Raw genomic sequence first — 24,886 nt, 5'->3', positions numbered from 1 at the left:
TCCTAAAGCTAAGGAACATGCTCCCATTTTTCAACTAATTAGAGCAATCAGATGTAAAACAGTTTGAGAAAGCTACTGATCGGCAGACTATTTGGTGGGGTGTTTAGTTGGTTGTTTGGGAGTGGGTTATTTTTCGGGGAGGGTTTGTTGTTTTAAAATGGAACTGTTTGTCAGTATTCTCATGGTAAACTTCTCAAAACAAAACCTCTCCTTTGTGTTTAAAATAAAAAAAAATATTAGCAAGGCAGTCTAGCCAAGATTACAGCTCAAAATATCTATTCAGCCAATAAATTGACCTATTTAATTTTTTCCCAGACTCCCCAAACCTTCAGAGCGTTGTTAAAAATCCAAACTCCGTGGTGCATCCTTTTCAGTGGCACTGGACACTAAACAAATAAATAAAATAACTGAATAAAAAAAAAAAAAAAGAAATGAAAAATTGACCTATTGTCTTTGCTAAATGTCCACCAGAAATCTCCACAGCACCTGGGGTGTGGGAAATGGGGCTGTGGAGAAGCAATATGATAGATTAGCATGGCAGGAGAGTGAGAGCACTTCCTTGCCAACAGCTGCGTTAGAACAACTCACAAAGAATGACATGTCCTAAACCTTACAGTTCTGTCGATTTACACCAGGACCCAAATGAGAACACTGCAGGAAAAAAACCCTTCCTGGCCACACCACTTGACAGCTACTTCAAGGAGTACAAATATCCTGTGTTTGAGGCAGGGGGTGCCAGTCCATCCTCGTGGGCAGCGGGGTGACCTGGCCTTGCCGTCCCCAGCATGCTGGGGGAGGCAGATCCATCCCACCCTCCCAGGTGTCACTCAGGCTGAGCAGTTCAGCAGGTGCTTTTGCTCACATTAAAGGCTTGCAAATGGCGCTGCTAATTGAATTACAAATTAACTCATTATCGGATACAGTAAGTAATTTCTTTAAATTAAGTGGAGATTAATTAGAATAGCTGGGCAGAACAACTGAAGCAAAGTGGTCCCACCCCCGCCATCAACAGCTAAAACTGTCAAATTCTTCTAATCTGACTGAAATTGATTTGGGATTATCAAGCACATCTGTCAAACTAGCATTAAATACTTCAAAACTTAAGTGATTCTCCTAATATTAAAACTTGGGTATTTGACACCTAGAAAACTTGAGAATAACCTCAAAAATAAGGAGTTATTCAGCTATGTTTCTTGAAAGAATGGATTCAAACATGCATTCAGGTGCTTATGAAGGGTACATTTATAGCTGCTTTAGCAGATTAAAAATCTGAGTAGAAAACAGCCCCTATTATCCTGTGAAACTTTATTACTTCTGAAATAGTTATTAGTACCAGAGTAACACCGAGATTTCCTCAGGTTGTACAAATACACTCATGGTCACCAGGGACACTGCAGCTCTCAAGGTCATCCTTCATAGCATGACGTTGTGTCTATGTGTAGAGCAGAAAGAGACAATAAAAGTGCTGAAAAAAACCCCAAACCCAGTATTTATTGGAACAGAACATTCAAATACAACAATTTTTAAAATCTGTTCCTAAAGGAGGAAGAAATGGTCAAGTATTATAAATCATTATTAGCAACTGAAACATTAAGGACAAAGCCAATTTAGAAATAATCCATCAACTGATCAAGAATTTTCTTTCTCCTCCCATATGTGTAAGCAGTGCCACATGAAATCACCCAAAGCCTTACAAATAGCATTTCCACCTGCTGAAAAATAATCCATTAAAGTCTTTTTATGTGAGTCACAATAAAGTACATCATGATAAACTGTATTTTAATTGGAGACTATGAGAAGGAAATTAATTTCACCAATAACCTTCTGTGATAAGGAGACACACGGGTAATTTGATGCTTGGTCTTGTAACTCGAACTTCCCAAGGAAAACTGGGATTCACAACACCATCATTTATAATCCCAGAAAGGGACTAGGTAGGGTGGGCCTGAGAAACGTAGGACAAGCATGTAAAATATTAATTAACACCTCGAGATACCACCTCTCCAGAAATGAACAATAACCCAGAGGACTGGAAGGGACTAGAGGGTGGTAAAAGGCAACAGCTGTGTCCAGAAGGGCTCAATCTTCTTTACAGTGACAAATACAGAGCTGACAACAGAACAGACGCCATCAAAACACTATTGGAAAAAATAAAAAACCCCAGAATGCTCCACGGGAAGTGCTGAGCACCCAAAGAGGTTATTTGGAAAAACTACAGGGAAAGGAAGGCAGGTCAGGGTTCTGATATCCCCAGGGTCTTGTGCCAGGTTATGACATAAGTAACTCAAAAGGCACCCCCAGAAGCTAAAAAAACACTTAAATCACATCTTAGATGAAACAATCATCACAACAGAACAAATTTGACTGAAGAGTTGTGGCGGTAAATGATGACAAACTTGTTTCTTTCCCTTTTAATGCAAATTAAAATGACATAGAAACGTGACAACTGTTTTGATGCGGACACATCTTGGCAAGTCCTCTGTGGCCTCCTCATCCTCATGGAACTGGAAACATTGAAGGAAGGCATTTGCCATCACTCTGACAAACCTGCTTATTCCCATCCCCACATCTAAGCCACGGGTGTGTTACAGTGCAGGATTAGTAAGGATAAAGTAGATAAATTGGAGTCAAACAGGACTCCTCACTTCTGGAAAGGAATGAGGGAAGAAGGGGTTTAGAAGAGAGTTAAAAATGCTAACTGTAAGGCAATTAAAATTCTCTATGAAACTATCTGTGGTACCATATTAGAAAGCAGACCATTTCCACAGACACTGGAAGAGGTACCATAAATTAACCAAATGACACACTAAAAAGCTTATACTTAAAATCTGCTAATCCCCTTAGACTCAGCCTCTAACAATTTTGCAACAGGAACTGCAGCTCTTTTTGACAGAAACAGTAAATCATCCCCTCAAGCATCATATCTTACTGCAAAATAGGTATGTAAGAAACGGTATCTGTCCCAGCTGGTTCAGAACAGTGTTTTAGAGCAGCTTATGATTATACTTTAGAACTTTTTCCCCATTTAAAAATTCCATCAGTTTTAACATTAAATCCAGAGATAAATTGGGCACTTAGTTATATTAGAGGCTTTTTCAGTAGATATTCTAGACATTTTGCTACCTTTCATGTTATTCTAGAGGCTAGTTAAACTCATTGTTTGAAGTCCAAAAGCTTTTGGAAATTGATGTCTAGGGCTAAGCTTAAATCTTTAAACACTTTTCAAAAGCAAGATTCATTCAGAGAGCCAAACAGTCTTAGCAGTCAGCCTTTGCAACTGGACCTATTTGCAAAGATGGATCTAAAATAGATTACTTTATCTGGCTGCTCCAACAAAAGCCATTTTCAGAAAGAAATTCTCTAATACATCAGTCTGTTTCACAGAATGTAGCAGTTCTTAATTTGTCCTTCATACAGCTGCAAGTGCAGTGAAGATCTTAAATGCTTTATCTCAGTGGCGTAAAGGGTAAAGAAGGGAAATGCAGATGTAAAGCACTGAACTCATTTATTTGGACAGTGGATGAAGCAACCATGATACGTTTATTGATTTGCTGCTCCACTAATTAACATAGAGCTTTCAGTCTTCAAGTTTTCATCAAAAGATTGAGCTGTTTAAGACAGTGTTTCCAAAGTCACTTTTCAGAGATGACACCTTAAACCAGAGCAAAAGCTCTGTAATTTCTGCTTGTAATTGGTAATGAATGGGCCAATTCTCTGAAGACCCCAAGCCATGTACTCTGACATGCAGGCTTGTGCACAACAATGTGAAAAGCAAGCCAAAATAAAATGCTGCATATTTGTTTCTAAGTAGCAAACACATTACAGCAGGATACCAGTGTGGAAAACACTTCCCATTATAAACATGGAGACATCAGACCTGCATCCGTCATCAGACACCTCCCTCTCCCTACATAATGCATGACTAGCAAGTTAACAAATACCTCCTTAACAAGTATAAGAGAGGAAGTAAAAAATGGGGTCCCAGAAATTAGAAACACATTTCCATTAAATTCTGCCATGCTTAGCAAGGCAGCAGCTCATTAATTTCCTGAGATCTGCTCGTTCATAGCCACAACAAACAACTACAGCTTGAACAGCAGTAATGGAGAGACAGTGTTCTTCATGGTATTTTCATGTCTCCTGACACCAAGAGGACGGTGTTTATTAGCACAAGCTTTTTTTTTTTTTTTTTTTTAATTTTTTTTAATTTTTTTTTTTTTTTATTTTATTTTTTTTTTTTTTAATAACCTTTTCACAAGTAGCATCTCAGAAGACAGAAGAGGAGCGATCATGTCTTCACGAGCCCAAAGTCCAGCTTGTTTTCTTAACTCCTGACTTTTCTCAGCAATTACTTAGAAAATTCTCTTTCATTCAGAATATCAGCACACATCCCTGACCTTTGTTCCTCGCTATATACCGATAATTAATGCACCAAAAATTACTTTCACACCCTGAAAGAAGAAAACAAGACCACTGCCTGGGAATTAATCCACTCCCTGGATGCTAGAACACACAGACTTAGTTAATAGCCCCAGAAAAGCTTCTGATAATATTGTCTCATTGCCAGCACTGAGTCATGATGGAGGTCCCTTACAAACACACCTACAGAAACAGGGCAAAACTTGGAGGGTGAGGGCAGATGCAAAAAAGCTTGTCTTTCCTGTATTTCAAGGAAAGCAAGGGGCAACAAGGATAATAATTCCACTGGGCTCTGAAGAATGTGCTGCCATGAAGTGGTGTTGAACAGCCCTGGCACAGGGCCCTCGGCTCACTGCTGGATGCAGGGGTGGTCCCCATGTGAAGAACTCTTCCTCTGGTTTCTGTCTCTGTTTGTTGTTGTTGTGGTGTTGGTTTTTTCCCCATTTTTTCTGGCAGCTGAGAGAGCTAGAGGACCTCGACACAGAGAGATACTTTAACACTTCAGTGGATACCCAGCCAGTAGTGGTGTTTGAATACAAAACCGAGGAGCAGACCCATTCACCCTGGGCTACCTGACAATTTGCTTCAAAAGACACTGCAGAAAATAATTAGGAACCATGTGTTAAGGGGCACATATTTGAAATTCCAGGTAAGCATCTTCCACAGAAAAGTGGAACTGTTATTCTTGCCCAATACAGTTCAAATGAACTACACAAGTTTAGGGGTTTTTTCCCTGATGAATTCTAATCATATTTTCCTTATATTAACAGCAAAATGAAAGCCTTTCCTTATGTGCCAAGAAGCCCATTTGCAGCTAATTAATTCTCAAGGTTTTTATGCTGGTCTTTCTACTTACAATTTTACAGTTCAAAAGAATAAAATACAACCTCTTTGATTAAAACAATATGCAAAGCCTTTTCACTGGAAGTGATGTTGTGACAAGATGGATTATAAAGGTTTTTAATAAAGTTACAACCTCAGGTAGGATGAACATGTGTCAATATTATAAGAAGAAAATGCAGAAAAAAGCATGTGGGAGAAAATAATCACAGGGATAAAACAAAATAGTTCTGGCCACACATTGGGATTCTACAACAGCCTCAAGTACAGCAGTCACATGGGAACTGATCAAGAAAATGGTCACCTCTTCCTTTATGTGTATCTACACCGTAATCAGAAAAAAATCTTGCAAATCTTATTTAGAAAGAACTCAATGAATTCCTTTGTCCCTCATCCTGCTGGATATTTAGAAGGGAGTGGATGTGGGGGGGAAGATGTAACTGGTCTTATAACTGTCAAGGTTTCTTAATAGATCAACAGTGAAAAGTGGATTTCTCCTCTGCCCATTTTACTTTGCAGATAGCAGATTTCAAAATGGCACAAGAAAATCTCCAGACACTTGAGCATTACAGGGCCTGGTCCAGCCTCTGAATGCACTGGCTTAGGAAGAGATGTCTGCAAGCAGCAGCTTCAGGGTGACATGACTGAAGATTTTGGTGGCTGCAGAGGGAGAGTGTCTTGGTGCTAGCTCAGAAACAAAGCTTTACTTGGTCTACCAAAACCTTAGTAAACACACATGTGAATTTATACCCTGGGCCAAGCTGATTGTGACCCATCTGCACTTGTGGGTCAACTTTAATCCACAAAGTGGCCAACTGTGTCCAAAAGGCCACTCACCAAACCTTCAAAGACACTAGAGGACAAATTGTTCTCCAGGGAGCGAATCTTCTGCCCTGGTGCCTCAGAGTAGTTTGCCTCAATGACCCACATGTCACACCAGAACTCACCACCAGAATTTTTAGGGAAGGGATTTCTTTCCCCTGCAGCACTGGAGGAACCTGGGTGCTGATCAAGCCTATCCACACAATACTCACCAAACAGAAGCTGTCCAACAACCCTGGGCTGTAAAGCAACTTTAAATTAAACAACTTGAAAGAACTTCCTTTTGTTGGGGAATTAGGGAAAAAACTCCATCCTACAGCCTCCCAGACACAGGTACCTATAGAAGAACTAATGAAGTACCTATAAAAAAAATGCTAAGAGCAAAACCAACTGCCTAATGCAAAAGGTTTTATTTTCCTGGCTAGCAGCACAGTTGTTTTTCAGGATATGACTCTGTGAAGATGTCAACTATTTGTTTGTCTGTCTAGCAGATGTGTTCCTCAAGTGTAAATGTACCTGTGGCCATGCCAGAAAGAAAAATTATTTTCTCCCTTCCCATGTCCTGTTAATTTTAAAGGGCCAAGACAACAGCAGGCAAGCCAGATCTGAGTCCCCTCACATGACAAGGTTTGCTAGGCTGTATTTTGTCACACCTGCACAAGCACACTGAAAAGGCAGGTGTAAACAGAAGCTGTAATTTGTCCTGCTGGTGCTGATGCATGGGGAGGCAGAAAACCCAGCTTGAGCCAAAGCCCCAGTTGAATGCACAAGGCTGCCAGGTAGAAAAACAAAAGCATCTTTTCAGTCCCAACCTGCATATATTTTATATGAAAATCACGAAGGCACAATAAATATAGAACACCACAAAGAACTTTTTTTACAGTCAATTTTTCGGAGGAGAGCTGCAATTTCTATAATGAACATGCATTAAACCCTCCATAAAAAAGTTAATTAAGAAAATGAGTTTGTTTTTTCTACTTCAAATAAGTATTTTGCTGTTTAAAAATACAGTACGTATAGTAAATAAGGTTTGGCAGGAAAGGTTTGTTGCAGAGCTCTATTGATATAGATAACAGAATTCTTCTCTTGTGTAACTTACAACAAATTTAGACACTCCATGCATGGAAATAAAATATGGAAAAAAGAAAAGCAGCACATGAAACACCACAAAATCATGAAAAAAGCAGAACAGAGATGTGCAGAAATGGCACAAAACCCTTGGGAAAGAGAAAGGTCAGATATTCACTATTAAAATGGATAACTCAAATGGATTCTTTCCCCCATCTCACATTACAGCTAGTTTCAGTAGAAGCAGAGGAGCCCACAGTTTTTCCACCAGTATTTTGGAAAACAAAGTCTTTAAAGAACTGAAGGTTTCCTTTTTCAGTCACACAGATCAAGAGGGAGACTTTTGAAACCACATTCAAACAATTCTGTATTGATAGTTTCCAAATTTTCTCTAACTTATCCAAAAAAAGAAATAATGACAGTGCCCTGTAACAGGAGGCAGTAAATAAGGCTATCACAGAGATGACAAAGAAAAATACTGAAGAAGGTTGAGGGAAAAACATGTATGGTTTGACCAGAGACAATCTATATGGAAGAAGAGCTACAGATTAAAAGGGTCTTAGTTCCAAGCAGAGAAACAACAGGCGGAAGAATTCAAAGAAAAAAAATCTACTTGTATCATTAAGAGAGGAAAAATATAGAATAAATGTCTAAAAGGGAAAAAAATCCTAAGGTTTACAGCAGTTCATAGTTAGAAATGAAAATGTAAGTTTTACCAAAGAAAACAGAAAAAACCCATTGGGGTGTTGCAGACTGGGTGCCAAGCCAAGAGGAGGAAAGGGGGCCACAGCTCATCCCTGAGGCTCCTGGTCACCAGCAGGGGTGGATCCCTTCCTGAGGGATGGCCGAGAGACCCCTCACCCCTGGGCAGCCAGCACTCATGCTCTGCAGCACAAATAATGAGGTCCTTGAAAAGGTGGCAGCTTCAGTGGTTGGGACAGTCTCCTCATCAATACCTCACCCCAGCTGCAAGCTGAACTGATGTCCAGCCTACTCAGCAGCCAAAGATTAGGTTTATCTCACAATTGGCAATGGTGGGGTGGATTCACCAGGACAGATGTTTGTTGGGACCAAAATCCTGTTCCCCAAACAATTTTTTTTTTCTTTTTATGACCACTTGGGGAAGCAAAATGAGCCAGCAGCTGACAAACATGATAAACTAAGAGTATGGAAAGAGACTTCTTTTCATAGCACCCAGAAAATGAGACATCCTCACCTGCAGCTCAAGGAGCCCCTCTGACTAACACCCCCCAGGACAGACACCACAGGAATGATGAAACCCCAGCCTGAGACCACATCACAAACCGTGCTCAGAAGAGCACATCACAAAGAACCCTGAAGAGCAGACAGGAGCAAAGCCCTCTGACAGGGCTCAGGGTCACTCCTGTACCTCCAGAACTCACCCTTTACACTACAAATACCATCTTCTCCAAAAGCCCACCATACAGGCAGCACACACATACCCACTAGCCCCTTTTCCCTTTGGTTTATTGTGTAATATTGCAAAGAAATGAGAGTGAGCAGAGCAGGACCTCAGATAATTCCAGGCAGGGAGACACTGGAAATATCAGTGTAACTTGTTTTAGCCATATCTTGTCATAAAGCACAAAGTTTCTTACCTGTTGTCAGGTGGTGAAGAAGGAGTTCCTGTTTGCTCTAATTCAATGTATTTTTCTTTCACAGGCAAGAAAACAAGCCTGCCTGCTACTTCCTGGGCCCAGTCAGCCCACCTAAGGGTAACTTAGAGCCTTGACCATGGCAAAAGCTACTGGGGCAGGTGGATGTGGTATGGGTAACTCAGCTACAAAAGGGAACTTTGTAGGCAAACCCCTCATTGCTCATTTCAGAAATGGAGAAGGGGGAAATAATTTGCTCTTAATTTAGCTGTTTTCCTTCCCTTACTCTTGCTCTTATTCCTTTCCAACTTTATCTCTTAGTCTGCTTTTCTTTTTACATCAAGCATTTGTATAGCTCCAATTTCCTGAAAACGAGTAAGCTTACATGAAAACCCAAAGTCACATTTTAGACCTAAGTGAAAAATGCATGGTTTACTCTGGTAAATTAAAGCCCATATGCAGGAATTGTTGGTATTTTACGAATTGTCTTTCACAAAGCATTGGCTGAAATGAACATTTGCTCATGAGCTAATGGGAAAACCTTCTTGTCAGTGTGCTCTGGCTAACGAGTCATGGCAGCTCCTGCTGGACCAGAGCAGGAATCCAACTTGGCCACATCACAGCCTTGCTCAGTGACAGGCATTAGCAGGTGCTTTGGGGAACAAGAACGGATGAAATGCCTTTCCCTATGCAGAGGTTGCAGTCCTTACCTGTTAGAAGAGCATATTCCGTGGTGTTTGTCTCACAAAGGTGTTTTAGGATGTTTGTGAGAGCCTTTGGATGCCAGGGCTTCTTCAGGTGTGTGTTTATTTGAGTTTTACACATGTCAGGTCCTAATAGAAAGGTCTCTGCAAAAAAGGTAGTTCTTATGTTCATAGCAAGTCATAAATAATATAAATTTGATTTTAAAAGAAGTTATTGTGTTCTGGTCTTTCTACATGCAGTTGCTTTGTAAATGCAGGCTGACTGACTTCCCTGAAGAGAGGCACCTGAAGCATCATTGAATTCTTTGGAAAATTAAAAGAACAGGAAAAACTTAGGCTGATTGCCAAAGTGGCAAGTTCAGTCCAGAGATGGAGGTGCACAGGAAGCATTCCCACTGGAACTCTCCCCTCTCACACGTGCCTGATCTCAGTGCTGGGGTAATTAATTCTCATGTCCTCTCAACACATCTCCTCCCTCGTTACCAAGACTGTGATGATACTGGATGGTGTCTTGTCTAGTCTATTAAAATGCAGATTACATGACAAAAAGACCTTCAGCATCCAGAACTATCATTCCAGCACATTTCAGCTCCCGCTGGTGCTGGCTGGAGCCTCCATGTGTAGGGAGCTGAATATCTGAGCAGGGATCTGTGGCACAGATATCAGGACATTGTAGTCTTTAGTCACTGCTGGCACACAAGCAAAGAGAGACATTTTTCTTCAGTCTGTTCTGTGGTATCCTGAAGAAAATGCACCTTTACACTCTCCTCAAGAAACTCACCATGTGCTTCCCCGGAGGAAGAAAATCAGGAATAATTAAAGAAGACATGTGCTGTCCGAACTTCTGACAGAAGCTTCTTTGATAAATAATTCATCTTAAAAATCTTGAGAGGTATGAATGAGATGGCAAACGAGGTGCTCCTCTCAAGCACACAGGCCTTCCCGGGTGACCTCCCCTGGCACAGGCAGTTCATAATACCCTGGGGGGGCACAAACAGAGAGGAGTTTTAACAAATTTGTCAATGAAGCTGTGAAGTACAGGCATATGCTATAATCTTGGTACTGGAATATCTCACACCAGAACCTACTGTGCAATTCAAAAAGTATCAGATAGTTTCCCACAACGAATTCAGGGAAGACAAGGGAAAACATCAGACTCAGCTCTCACCATCAGAAGTGAAAAGCAACCTTACACATTAACAAGGGTTTGCACAGTGTGTGTCCTTTGTGCAGGACTGCAGTGACAAATACCCATGCAGTTACAAACTACATGGCATTACACCATTTAGACCTCAGGGAGCATCCTGCCAATTTTCTGTCCATCATTTATTTTCAGATCTGATGGTATGGACACTTTGAGCGCTCTTAGCCGAAGGTCACATCCAGTGAAGCTGCAGCAACAAACCATTTTCCATCTCTGGTTTTGAATGGTTTAATTTTAAATAGTTTGTTATACTTCTGTTCAGGGCATGTGTTCATAATAGTCAGAAGGGAGCTGAGTCTTCCAGCAGTGCTGTTCTTCAGCTTTCTTCAGCATTTACTCTTAGATACATGAACTGAAACATCTGCAGTAAACATTTTGCTCTTTTTAACCTTACATCATTCTTCCTTGGATCTCCTAACCCCCGTGCTGGGGATGTTTACGACAAATGTATAAAAACCTATGTGATCTCTTCTTACCATTAACAAGTAGCAATGAATAGTCTTCCTAATGGTAAAACATACAATTAGCATTTTAACAGAACCAATCTTTATAAATCAGGGGTCTTAACTGAGGGGCAGTTCTAAATAAGGATATACAGATCAAAAAAGTGCATGTAAAACCTGCATAAATTATATATACATATTTGGACCAGATTAGCCCATGTGATTACCTCAGCGTCTTAAGGAGAGAGGAGCATTGAAAAGGAATGTTTCTTTGTTGAAGGTACTTGAGCTGATCTCATGTAAAAAAATATTTCAAAGAGGTATTGTTAATGTGACAGGCATTGCATTAATGTGAGGCTCATCTCATCTCTGTGCAGAGTAGGGGCTCCCATATGGTTTGAATTTGACAAATTTAAAACAGCATTACAGTGGTTCATTAGGAAATGTGAGATAGATAAGCAGAAAGAGTGTCTGAGCATGGCCTGCAGCAAGCAACTCCATGCTCATATTTTGAGATTCTGAAAAACTTTTCACAGTTGGTTTTTTTTCTGTTTGTGTGTTATATGGGTCAACTACTTTAAACTCTGGATATCTTCCCATCTACTTGCCAACCACCATTTACTTTACATGAATATTGATTTTTATTTTTTTGTCTCAGTTAATCAGAGATCATCTGTCAGACTTTTAAGATGTCTATCTCACTCTGCCAAAGAAAGCTCCATGCAGATCCTGTTGGACTGCCATTACTTTACTGAGGGGGAAATATTTTTATATCTGATTTTACCTTTCTACTTCTGACACAAGGGAAGTCACAAGCTGAATAAAGCTTACCTGAATCCATCCTACAGAAGCAGGAGCAAGGGTGCATAAGATTACTCACAACCAGATTTAATTAGGACCCATCTTGGATAACAAAACTGAATTAAAAGAAGGGAGAAAGGAAACAACCCCACCCTTACTCAGTTCCACACAGAAGATGTTACATACACGACTATGTGCCAAAGTTACTCTGAGGACTGTTTTTGACTTGGAAATAGGTGTTGCTTAATAGAGACTTTACAGTTTATGAAAAAAACCCAAAAACATGTAAAGACAGACGTTTTCTTGTCTCCTGTTTGTACACTTCTGTTACTTAGGCTGAGAAAACAAGCACAACATTTGTGCTGCAGAAGTATTTAACACTTTACACATTGCTAAAAGGGAACAAGTTTTTTTTTTTACAAGTTCCTTTGTAAGAGCCTCCAGCACTGCTGGACAAGCTACTCTTGTCTCCCAAGATCCCAAGAATCCTGTTCAAATGAGCGTTCAATTTACTTTTATTTATTGACTGACTTGGCCCATAAATAGGAGGTGATTACACAGAGTCAGTGATCAAAGCTAATGCTAAGGGACAGTTCAAGGCTATTAACAAAGAGGCCACAACTAAGAAGGTTTTTATTGAACACTTTCTAATATTCTAAGGATTTTTTAAAATGAGACCGGATAACCAAACTTCTGAGGGAACCACAAAACTATTACTGAGTGCCATTTAAATCTTGTCATTTTGCTGACACCTGTTGTTATAAGAAAAAAATAAGGTTAAATCTGGTCCCATAAAACAAAACCAAATTTTTGTTTGCAAGTCAGAAGACCTGAAGCAAAGAATTAAAAAAGCCCCAACTTTTAAAGAATCGAGTGTCACAGATAAACAACACAGAAATAACTCATGCAATTTATGGTTTTCCAATACTAAGTTGTATCTGTGATTCAGACAGAGAGAAATCTAATTTATGGGGACATCCACATCTTAAAATAACAATCTTGAAAATAAGCAGGAAATGTATTTTCTCAAAATAATTTAAGTGGAAAAAGTCCACTTCTCTTATGACAATGATGAGACTGCTTTTACACAGTTTATGTAGGTTTTTTGTTTAGAGAAAGATGATATTCTAAGCTAAACCACAATTATGTTACCAAGAAACACACCCTTGTGCCCTTACAAGAATGTACCATAAACTGAGGAGCTGAATGTGATAGACATTATTGAGCAAATAATTGTTTCCTCTGCAGAATGTCATATTATGTGTCCTACATAATGCAATACAACTCATTTCACAATGCATTTTCACAGAAATACCTCGCTGTTCACAGAAGTTGTTACACCAAGGCATCCTATTGTGGAGTGCTTCAATGAGAGGGAAGTGGTGCAAATGCAGGCAGATGAAAAACTGAGCTACAAAACTTTGTGTGTCAGCACTGAGGGTACTGGGCTCAAGCTGGGAGTTGGCAATGAATAAAAACTCTCCTGCTGCAGACAGCACAAGGAATCTGAATTTTCGCAGTGCATCTCCAAAGTGGAAGGGAGGCAGAGAAGTGCAGAGCCCGGCAGGGTGAGGGGGAACTACTGCGAACAGCAGAGAGGGGAGAGCAGAATCGCAGAATCATCTGGGTTGGAAAAGACCTCTGGGCTCATAGAGTCCAGCCTGTGACCCAACACCACCTCGTCAACCAGACCAGACCACTGAGTGCTGCATCCAGTTGTTTATTGAATTCCTCCAGGGAATTAATGGTCTCCAGCACCAACCTGGGCAGCCCATTTCAAGACTTGAAAACTCTTTCCAAGAAGAAATTCTTCCTGAAGTCCAACCTGAATATCCCCAGGCACAACTTCAGGCTGTCCTTTCTTCCTGTCACTGGTTGCCTGGCAGAAGAGCCTGACCCCCACCTGGCTACACCCTCCTTTCAGGGAGTTGTAGAGGGTGATAGGGTCCCACCTAAGCCTCTTTTTGTCTAAACACCCCCAGCTCCCTCAGCTGGGGGTTTATCAGTCCTTCAGTTCCTCATAGGACTTATTTTAAATGGTCACTGCACTCATCAGCAGCAATGGGAGCACAAAAAATTACAGAAATACTAATTGCACTCCACACCTGCAATGGTAATTGCAATGATGCTTCTGATTCTTGCAAAAAAGTTGGTTTGGAACTTAGGATGGATTTCTGTTGTTGTGGTGGTTTGTGTGTTTGTTTGGTTGGTTTTTTTGTTTGTTTTCTTTTGTTTTCCTTCTGAATTGAAATGAAAGCAAAATTTCCTGAAAAAATGAAGCTCTGACTTTTCTCCATCTCAAGAGACAGTGTTAAGCCTCAAGAATCAATTGCAGGAACTAAGGCATGGCACCATATCAGCCCCTCCGAGGAGCAGGATGTGCAGTTTTATGGCTGATGGTGAAGCAAGGGACACTCACTGATTTGCTGTTGACTCCAGAATTGTTCTAAGGACAAATGAAGTGTGATAGTACATCACACCCCGATTGCACGTCGATGCCATTTCCCCAAGTGATGTGATGACACTGTGGTAGGACCATTAACCCATCTGAGGCTTTCTGCATTTGTCTCAATCAAACTGACAGCAGCATTGTGTAAATGTGACTCTGGGCAACGCAAACCCAGCGGTGTGGACCTGACAGAGGAAAAGGCAGCTGGCATTGAGAGGAGGGACTGACACGACACAGACATATGTTTGAAAGTAGGACTCTTGCTAGAGGACATTTAAATAAAAGATTTGTCATTCCTCTCAAGCAATTTGAGGTTATTGCTAAGGCACCCTAAAGATCGCTGGAACTTTTTGACAATCTGCCTGCACATATTATACAGAGCATCACACTAAGCATCAGGAAAAGCAAATTCCTCTGAGGAGCAGAGACATGCATTTAACTGTAGGCACACCTGAAAATACTGCTGCTGCACTGGTAAGTTTAGAAGTACTCTTCAGGACTACTAGGAGCAATATTTTGATAATATTGTTGCCCACCTCTTGGCCAAAATTTCCATTTCCACTAACCGAAATTCTGGTGGATTTAGGATTTTAAGGCCTGGTTTGAACATGGAAATACAGATCAGAACCAGCCTTCCCTTTCATATTTATTCAAAAAGCTAGAAGAATCATTTATAAGTGTTTTCTCTTTTCTTTATGGCATGATACATCTTTACCATATAACTGAATCTTCAAAAATGCAACAAGTGCTATTGTAACATTACTTTCTTTTTTTCTTAGCTAAATAAAGATATAAATATCAATTCCTGTGTGCAGATTACTGTAGATATTGAAATAATAATTAAATATATCTCTACAAAATGTTCTCCTTGCCTTCCCTTTTATCCTAGTGCATTAAGGTGCTCATGGAACACAACTTTTCTGCTGCCTTCTAACAGATTTTGGTCCGTTTAAGTGTCATCCATCTTGTGATGTACATAATGAATAAGTACAGAACAGAAGTGAAGTTTGTTAGAAGTGAAGAAAAACACAAAACATTTTCTTGGGCCCCCCAAAAATCTACAGAACGCCTGCTAGGACCCTGACATTTAGAACTAGTATGTAGAAATAGATAATAATGAAAACTAGTATTTAAAAGACCTGAGGACTAGTGACAGACTTAAGACTGAAAACCAATAGAAATCATATTGCAATGCACTCAGTGAGAATTGCTCTGCTTTCCCAATGTTGTTTCACTAATAGAAGGACTAGAAGTGTTAAATTCCAGAACATTTCAGGATAGAGCAGATAAAAAAGCCAGCAGTTGTTTAATAATTACTAACTAGAGGCTAGGAATAGGAACTAAGTCACAGAGTGCACAGTTTTACTGCCTTGGGGACATATTTTTTCCCCCACCCTCTAATGTCCCTCGGTGTCCCAAAGTAACCTCTCTCCCTGTGAAAAAACCCAAACCGCTATTAATTTCTCTACTCCCTGCTACCCGTTTTTCATTCCCAACTCTGAGGCTCTTTACTTGTTGATTTTGTTGCCCCGGTAGCATTTGATCAGTTCCCCTGGTGACAATGAGTCCACCCCAAACACCGTGGCCAGCAGGAAGCAGGGACCACAGCTGAGGCCATCCCCTACACCGCTCTCGGCTCTGCCACACGATTTATTTCAGATCCAGGCAGCTGCCTTGTCACAGCTCAGGGAACAGGGCAAGGGAGCATCAAGCTACTGAAATAGGAGCAAATGGAAGAGCACAGGCAGAGGGAATCTCCAGGAAGCAGACACCAAAAACGTTCCTCCACCGGGGCCTTTGGTGTTGCTTCTCGCAGAAGTGCAATCAGAGCAGAAAGAACAAATTGAGGAGGTCTTACGAAAGCTCATCTGTTTTCCCACTATTTCAATTTCCTAATAAAATTATTACCTCCCCAAAAAGCTTTGTCTAACAAAAACCACGTTCTATCTGCCAAACTGTTTCCTTTTTCCTTTTTTTTTTCTGAATAAATGCCTCAATCATGCAGGAATAAAGGGACGGCAACTGTATTTACAGTATTTCCCTAAGTGTAATCTCTCTCCCCAGCAGATGTGACAATTTACTGCCAAAGTAAGTTCATCACACCATTAGTGGTGTGAAAGGAAAGCCTATTGTGTACCATAATGTTTTTTCTCGCCATTAGCAGTTCATAATTACCGACACCGGCTCCAGGGCAGGCGCAGCATCCCCATCTCTCTGCAGCTCCGGCAGCGCTGTTCTGCAAGCCTCGGGGACACGGCAAGGAGGAGACGCTTCCTGATGGCTCCTGGTAAAGCCAGGGCTTTATTTCCCCCAGACCCAAGTGCCCAGGTGGCCCCCGCGGCTGTGCCCCTGTTGGCATCACCCCCCGAAGTCACCGGACTCCTCCGATGCAGGCACATTTCTTCCCCATTGGTGGTACCTGGGATGAGACGACGCTTTATGGCTACAATAATGACATTCCTATAAACTTTTATCACTTTCTATAATACCCTTTCATAAATATTACTAGCACAATACTTAGTTCAACATTTTATTTGAAAGCCCATAAAGTAATAATAAAGATTGTCAAACCTGGACCTTTAAACTACACAACATATTTTCACACAAATCACATTCTAAGAACTGACCCTGCCTCACTCTTTTGGTGCATTCAGCATCTCCTGTGACAGGTACACTGTGTCCCCAGTGAACAACTGTCTGTGTTACCATTGCTAACTTTTCAGCCTTTTAAAATATTTTTCTATTTTGAGGTGGTTGTGGGGTTTTTTTTTGGTAATTTTTTTTTTTTTTTTTTTTTTTTTTTTGGAATAGGATTGAGAGTGATTTTTTTCCCTGAGAAATCACAGAGACTGTTGTTTTCTGGTAAAACTACAACAAAGAGCTAAAATAAACCCAAGAGAACTCCCCAAAGACTCAATACATCAGAAATTTATGAAGAGCCAGCTAAGAGTGTAAAGTTAATGAGCATATATCGAAGCCTGTTAAACCACCATGTACAGGCTTCTCATCTGGGAGTAAGGCAGCCTTCAAACTACATTAACCTAAGAGTACTTTGCCCCAAACAAAGGGATGCACACTGTACTTTAAAGGCTTTTATTTCTGCCCATTAACTTTACTTGAGCTGTTTGAATTCTCCTGCTCTTCTCTAGGCAAGTTATCAAATTGCTGCTTCTCTAAACCATCTTCCATCCCAAGCAGCAGATTTTCTTTTCCAACCAGAGGGACACAGTTATCCCTAAACTCTATTCATCAACTCACTTCACCTGTTGATTAGTGATTTCAGCAGGGGATGGGGCAGTCACCCTGGGGAGCCTGTCACATCCACGACCCTTTCCTGAATTCTGCTGGAATGGGTGCTCTCTTTCTGTTGGCTGCAGTGAGAGATAAGACACATGATTTTGACATATGATTCATATGCATAAGGTGGGTGTACAAATAGCACATCCTATCTTTTGGGATATGCTGGGTAGCCAAAAGGAAAAAAAAAAAAAGCACTAATGAGATCATTCAGTGAGATGGGTTGAGTGCCTTGGTTGATGCCTCAGGACAGCTGATAAGAACTTTACCTCACCCAATTTAGAATTGAGTAATATTCAGAAAGCATTATTGACACAACAGGACATTATTTTTGGGGTTTTTTTTAATCCTTGAAAATACATGCTCAGTGTGAGCCAGATGCTGGCTCCAAAGGCATCTGAATTCACAACAAGCAGCTTGTCACAGCCACGTAACTGGCAAATCTCCAGGCAGCTTTCACTCCTCTCACAGATGCCACATTTCTCAGACTAGGTTTGGCTACATCACAGTCTTGTATGAACTTCTTGGATTTTTTTTTTCTGCTGCTTCTGACTGGTGCTTCCATTCCTTGCTGGACTTTCAGCCTACATGACTGCATGTCACCTTTCCTTGGGAATGTGGCTGCAGGGCTCAGTTCTCTCCCTTTTCACTTACCATGAACCAGCACTCCCACCAAGTACATTTGACCTACTTATCCACTCTTATCCCTGCACCTGGGCCCTGCTGGGACCCTGGCTTGCCCTACCAGCTGGGGAGAGGCAGTGCATGAGCAATGTGGTCCAAATGTGCACGTGCATTTATGCCCACTCCAGGCCTAAACCCTCGCTGCCAGCAAGCCTTTCCTTTGAGAGCATTTTGTGGTCTGCCAAGAGACACGACAGAGAAAGTTCACAAAATTGCTGTATTAGCTGACATTGTAATGGGATTGTGTGATATCCCAGGTGACCAATCATTTTCCTCTGATCAAGATAGCTTGTGCTGGGTGGATGTGAGAAAAGAGCCTCACAATTTGTGTCCACCTTCCATCCATCTCCCAATCCTCTCTGTGTGCTCAGAAAGTGCATTGTAGCTAGTGAGGAGGGAACAGTTAATCCCCTCACTTTGTGGTAGCTCAGACTAAATCCATTCTTGCCCTGTATCACCTCCCCTAACGCAGTTGCACCCATACCAGAGCTGTCTTCACCAGCTGCTCTCTGGTCCCTGTGCTTTGCCTGCCAAGCTGGTAATGCGCCGTGTTCACAAAAAAAGCTGGAAGATATGGAGCAGGATTGAGGAATAACATTTCATCAAGAAGATTCATTCATCCTAGACTATTTAGGATCTGAAACTGGCACCAGCGATTCCTCAAAAGATAGATTGCAGAGCTGCAGAAAACAGGGTGAAAAAAATTTGAGAGGTCGTCTAATCCCATCCCATCTCCAAAGGGCCATCTGTGCCACATTTGTCTGACCTGCTCTCAAAAGCCTTCAAAGACCAAGTGCCTGTGATCGATCTCTCAGGGAGTTTTGAGAGTGACAATCCTCAGGACGTGGAAAGAGGCATCTCTGGCTCCTTCCTGGCAGGGCAGCTGCACTGCACAGCTCCCACTCATGTCTCCACAGGCTGCAAAGCACTATCTGGCACTGTGGAAAAGCTGGCTGCAGCATCTCCCAGTGCCAGCCTCGTACAAAAGCAAAGAAACCCCCTTTGGCACAAATCCTCTCGCACACACAAGCACTCAGAATATTTCTTTCTGGCTCCCAAGAGAGTCGCTGCTGAGCCTGGAGCATGTTGTACCATGTGGGAGGATTTCGCCCCATCCTAAGCCTCCTCATAATTTCTGTGTCAATTTCAATACATCAAATTAGGGATTTCTAGCAAAGCTGGGTGGAAGAAAAAGCACTAATTCACACTTTTCTGAACAAAGAGTTACTGGCCAAGAGCTATGCATTAAATATCATCTTTTTAAAATTTCATTTTTTAGGTTCTTCCTCCCTCACACCCACCCACCAGTGCCTGAACAAGGAACCTCCATATTTTTTCCAGTCTTTGCACACTGCCTTACTATCTATACAATTCCATTTGGATATTTAGAAACAAGGCTGCAGCCACTTCAAGCTGATTTTTCCATAAAAGCAAATTGCTGTTTAATGTTTTCAGTCTTCTTGCTCTGCAGTGCATCAGATGATGACTAGGCTGCTTTTTACTAATCTGAGCACTAAACTTAATTGTCACTCAGAAGTAAATTTTTCTGTAACACTTCCTTCCCCTTCTGTCATCCTGGGTTTCTCATCAAACTGAATTAGCTCGTACATGGTGATTTGTTTCCTTTTAAATGATGCTGATTAAAACAAAAATCCCAGTCTGGTAGCATGCAACTTCGCAATGGCAAACGAAGAGTAGTGTCGCGGTGCCGAAATTGAAGCCCCTTGGCTTCACCCCGAGCCAGCCCAGGCACCGGAGCAAGCGTAATTCGAGCTGCCCCTCAGCGGAATGAAGGGGTCAGCCCTGTGGGTCCTTGGCCCTGGGAGAGGCCTGAACGGCGGTAGGATGACTTGAGCGACGCGCTGAGAGCAAGAAAGGAGGATCCAGCCAGCCAGACAGTGGAGCCACAACTTTAATCCAACCGAACACTGTCAGGGCCACGCGGAGCTGGACCCAGACTGAACTGGATACAGAACAAAGAAATGCACCAGCTTATAAGCTCTCAGGGAAGGGGAGGAGAAATGGGAGTTCCTCTTTGTAGCCTCCAATGAAAACTTATCACTAGGGAGATAAGGGGAGGGGTTGCAAGCCTTGGACCAATTAGGGGGTAGGGGAGGGAGAACACTGTGGCGGGAAAAAGGGGAAAAGAAACATGTAACTAAGGGGAGCTAAGAATAGGGGCTTGTAGGGAGGATGTATCAACTTATGAATTTCAATTGGGGGGGGGGTACACAGAACATACAGCATTGTACAGAACATACAGTATTGGACCCACCAACTTTTTTCTTTTCACATATCTAAATCCATTCCACTCGGTAAACCACCCATATGTCTTTCAACTTCTCTCTGCCTCAAAACTCTCTTTCCTATATCCTTCTTTCAGCACCCTCTCCTTCTTTCTTAAGTCTCTCTTTAAATCTTCTCCCTCGTCTGTCCTTCTTTTCCTTGACACAGTCCTTCACAGCACCTGCTTGTCCATGCTTACACTGTCCAACTTTCTCTGGGGAGTCCAACTAGGATTTAACAATGGGGAAAGTTCAACCGTCCACACCACCACAGAGTAGCTGTGTTCTTCTGAACATGGACTTTAACAGGAGTGAGGAACAGAAGTATTTTTCCCCTTTATTGCTCTCAGTTGGGTTTTTTTGGTTAGTTATATGTATATATATATTTAGACACACATATATATATGTGTGTGTGTAAAAGGCTGCACACTACCCTTCCTTCATAGCCTCTTCCCTTTTAAAGCAGCAGAGAGAATCTTCGTGCAGATTCTCCACTATTAATTGTTTATAATGTTTCTTTCTGAAGGAAACACTTACAATGGTATCTCAGCAAACATTTCATATTATTTATATCAGTAAGTGCTCTAGGAAGTTTGTATGAGCTGTTCCTTCATGGCTGAAGTAAGCCTACTTCATACTTACCAATACTCTACTGCCTTGGGACTTAGGGCAGTAGACATACATTTTAAAGTTACATAAGATCAATTTTTTATGCCATTGAAGTGGATTTGCTTTGTAATTAAATTTATTTCCAGTTGTCTTTTTTAATTGTTAATCTAGAATGCTGCTTAGCATACATTTGCACCTGGAAGCTGAAGTATTACAGAGTGGTATGTGAGAGCTATGTTAAAATATATTTTCTAAGAAAACTAAACACTCATCATTTATGGGTAATTACATCAAATGTTTTATAACCAAAAGGGCTTGATAGAGGAGGAATTCTCCATCTCCTGAATTTTCATCTGTTGATGGAAAGAGAATTCATTAAGGTAGAAATAATATCCATAAGTAAGGAATAGATATGTCTCTATCTCTTCTGAGTGTGAGCACTGAATATCATATGAACTCACTAATATTAAAAGAATATAGAAAAGAAGATGTGATGGCTACATTATGCATGAACCTGGTGTAGTTTGCTCCTTTAGACTTAGTCAGCTTACTTGTGCTTTTTCATTCCTCTTACAGCAGAGATCAGAGAGCAAAAGATTCCCCTGGCAGGGAAGCTAAATTGGATAATAACATATTAAGGGTAATAGAAAAGTGGAAGGGAAGAGGGAGGGTTTTTACCCAACAGCATCCAAAGATCATTAGTGGGAAGTTAACTCTGCAAGTGCCAGCTGGCTTTTCCAATTTTATTTTTTGAGTGTACCAATGGAGCAAATAACTCAAGAAAATGTCCAGGGTCAATGAATTGATTTCCCTGCCAGGTAGGAATCATTACCAAGAAAATGTTTACTACTGTCATATTTTGTTAGCTAAGAAAGTCCCAAGAAATATTTCACTTGAAATAGTAAAAATCATATTCTGCTCTGATGAAATGTATCTTTTTAATATTTATATCTCCCCAAATGATGATCTCCCCACATCAGGGACAGGATGGTAGATACACAGACTGCTGCCAGCTCCTTTCCTTTCCTACTCAGAAAAGCATTCTTATTCAGAGCAGCTCTTGAGCAAATGTTTAAGTGCTTTCTTGAATTTGAACCAAAATAGTCACTCTCTAGGTGATATATATTTGGCTTTTTAAAACTTTACATTTTTTTTCCCTGCTGATCTTCCAGGTTGGATTTATTTGTTTTGCTGGTTTTGTTTTTCCCATGTTGCTGATTTTTCAGACTTCTCATTTTTTTTTTGTTATCAGCATTCTGGTGAATGTGTTTCAAGATCCAAAGGGATTGGGGTGACCACTCTCATATCCACCCACTTTATTAAAAAAGTTCAAAATTTAATTAGGTCTCTTCTTGCTTTTAGCCAAAAATCAAGCCCGTAAGAGCATGGCTTTGAAACACTGCTTATTGATACATTTCACCCTCTAAACCTATACAAATTAAATGAATGAGAAACTATTTTTCTCCTTACAGTGGTGTTGAGATATGGAGAGTTGAAGAAACGACAACTTTTACAAGCCTTCTCCTTGGTTATTTAGAGTTCAGAAATTCTGACTTTTTTGCATCCAAGCAACTACTCTGAAGTGCGTTCCTTGGCAGAAGTGAGAATCTCTGCCCAGCATTCTAAAGATGAATTTACAAAGACACAGTATTAGATCCTCCAAAGGAGGAAGACACCTGCACATTGAACCCGTCTCAAGCGAGACAATCAGCAGGCTAATGGTGCGCTGTTCACTTCAAACTGGAACCAGGCTCCATGTGTGTTCCCAGCTCCTGTGTTTGCAGTGTCAGAAGGAACTGTGTAATTGCAGTGCAGATGTATCTTCAATAAAGTGGATTATTCACCAGCCTCCAACACACAGCTTCTACAACAGTATGTGGAAATTATGAGGGATTATATATAAAGATATTAATTACTAACAACACCTGCTGAGGTGCTATGACAAAACCCCACTTGCAACAAGATTTTCAAAGGGTTTCACTATTGCAAAAGATTTTCAAAAGGTATTCACTACACATACAGGCATGTACAGGTATGTAAGCAACAATCCTTGCTGGGAAAAGGAGCTGAGGATTCTCTGTTGGCTTCCCAACAGCTGTTCCCAGAGCTGAGCAGGTTTGCAGAAACACAACCTAAAGTTTTCTATTCAATAGAGGATCCACGTGAAATTAACACAGCACACAGAAATACCCCAAACTGCCCCTTCAGAATTTATACTTGGAAATGGGAACTGGACAATTCAAATCAATTTGACCTGCATGAGTAAGCATCTTTTTAGATAGTAACAGGGTTTCTAGACTCCGATTTCAACTGTGGAAATTCTGGAGAACAGCGTGTCGTGGTTGCGGGGGGAGGTGAATTTTTCCAAGGGATGTGGGCAAGCCAATCAGTGATCAGCTTTTTTGCTGGCACTTGGATTGGTCACTCGGAGGTTTGGACACGCCTCTGAGGACACAAAGAGTTAAAAGCAGGACTCCAGGGGGGTTCAGCCTCTTTTTGGATCCCGGCTTCAGCGGGGCAACACTTCTCCTGCTTGGCTTGCAAGGCTGGGTGGGGGAGGGGAACCACGTGGCCGAGCTAGAGGAGAACCATGCAGCCGAGCTGAGGTGAGCTGGAGCCCCAGGGGGAAGAGAGTGAACAAGCTTTGAGCTGAGCTGGCCCCATCCAGGATGGAGGGGTGGAAAACTGTGGAAGTGCGTTCCATGTGTGCTCACCCTCCCCCCCCCCTCCGGGAGAAGGTGCCCAGCCACGTGGGAGTTGCCGAGCCTGGGAGTGCCTGAGCTTGCAGCCCTGCTGAGAGCTAGAAACTCTTAACCCTTTTCTTGGCAGAAAGAAACTTTTCTTAGACATTGATTCTCATGACTGGTAGTTTCAGAAGAGAGAAAGAAACAGCCTGAGACTGAGATGATAAAAGAAGATGAAAAAACTCAGATGGGCAGAGATTGAAGAGAAGTGGCTTTTGAGCTGAACTTTTCTTGCATAATGTTAGCCATAGACTGAACTTAAGTTTTTTTTGAACATAAACTGCATTTAGGTGGGTGCAGCTGCTTTTGCTTTTGCTACAGTGACTGGCACTTGAAGAGTGGAGCGAGCAGAGAAGAGAGGGGGAGGGTGAGGTGGCGCCCTCTGCCCTCAGGGCAGACCTGCTCTTGGAACCCCGGCCCCTGGGTAAAAAGGGGAGAGCTCGGCATGCAAGTATCCTTAAAAGAGCCCTGTATGCAGCTTCAGACTATAGACAGCGGTGAGAGCGCTGGACATAGGAAAAAGAGAGTGTCACCCTGGCAGACTTCTCTGGGCAGTGCCAGGGGTGACATAGAAACACATAAGGGGTGGACCCGTGTTTTCTGAGGAACAGTCTGTGGTGCAGGAGAGACTCCTCTCTCCCTTGCTGAATTGAAGATTAGTTTTTTTTGAGTAGTGATTGTTTAATTTAAAACCCAAAGGTTTGGTCTGTGGAGAGTAATGTGTGGGGGGTGGAAACTGGGGGAAGAGAAGAAATGTTCTGAGAAGTTTTTATTTCTGTCTTTGTGTGTGTTTAAGAGTTTTCTGTCTCTGTTCTTATGTAATGTAATAAAGTTTTGGGGTTTTTTTGTTTCAAGATTTAAGCCTGCTCTGCTCAGTTCCTGATCACATCCCACAGTAGTT

General features: G+C 41.5%; 1 protein-coding gene across 4 annotated transcripts in view; it reads right to left on the bottom strand.

The window, feature by feature from the left end:
• The window catches only part of TMEFF2 (transmembrane protein with EGF like and two follistatin like domains 2), a 553,100-nt gene that overhangs the window by 179,078 nt on the left and 349,136 nt on the right, over positions 1-24,886 (bottom strand). For all 4 annotated transcript variants that reach the window (XM_063399875.1, XM_063399874.1, XM_063399877.1 and 1 more), the window contains 2 exons: positions 10,251-10,449; positions 9,476-9,613 (listed from right to left, as the gene is read on the bottom strand). In XM_063399875.1, coding sequence (XP_063255945.1) covers positions 9,476-9,590 — 115 coding nt within the window. In that variant the 5' untranslated portion in view covers positions 9,591-9,613; positions 10,251-10,449. The remainder of the gene's footprint in view (positions 1-9,475; positions 9,614-10,250; positions 10,450-24,886) is intronic.

Source organism: Prinia subflava, chromosome 6 (assembly GCF_021018805.1).
Source record: "Prinia subflava isolate CZ2003 ecotype Zambia chromosome 6, Cam_Psub_1.2, whole genome shotgun sequence".
NCBI lineage: Eukaryota > Metazoa > Chordata > Aves > Passeriformes > Cisticolidae > Prinia > Prinia subflava.
The sequence above is the reverse complement of the archived record's forward strand: the minus strand, read 5'-3'. Positions and strand labels throughout refer to the sequence as shown.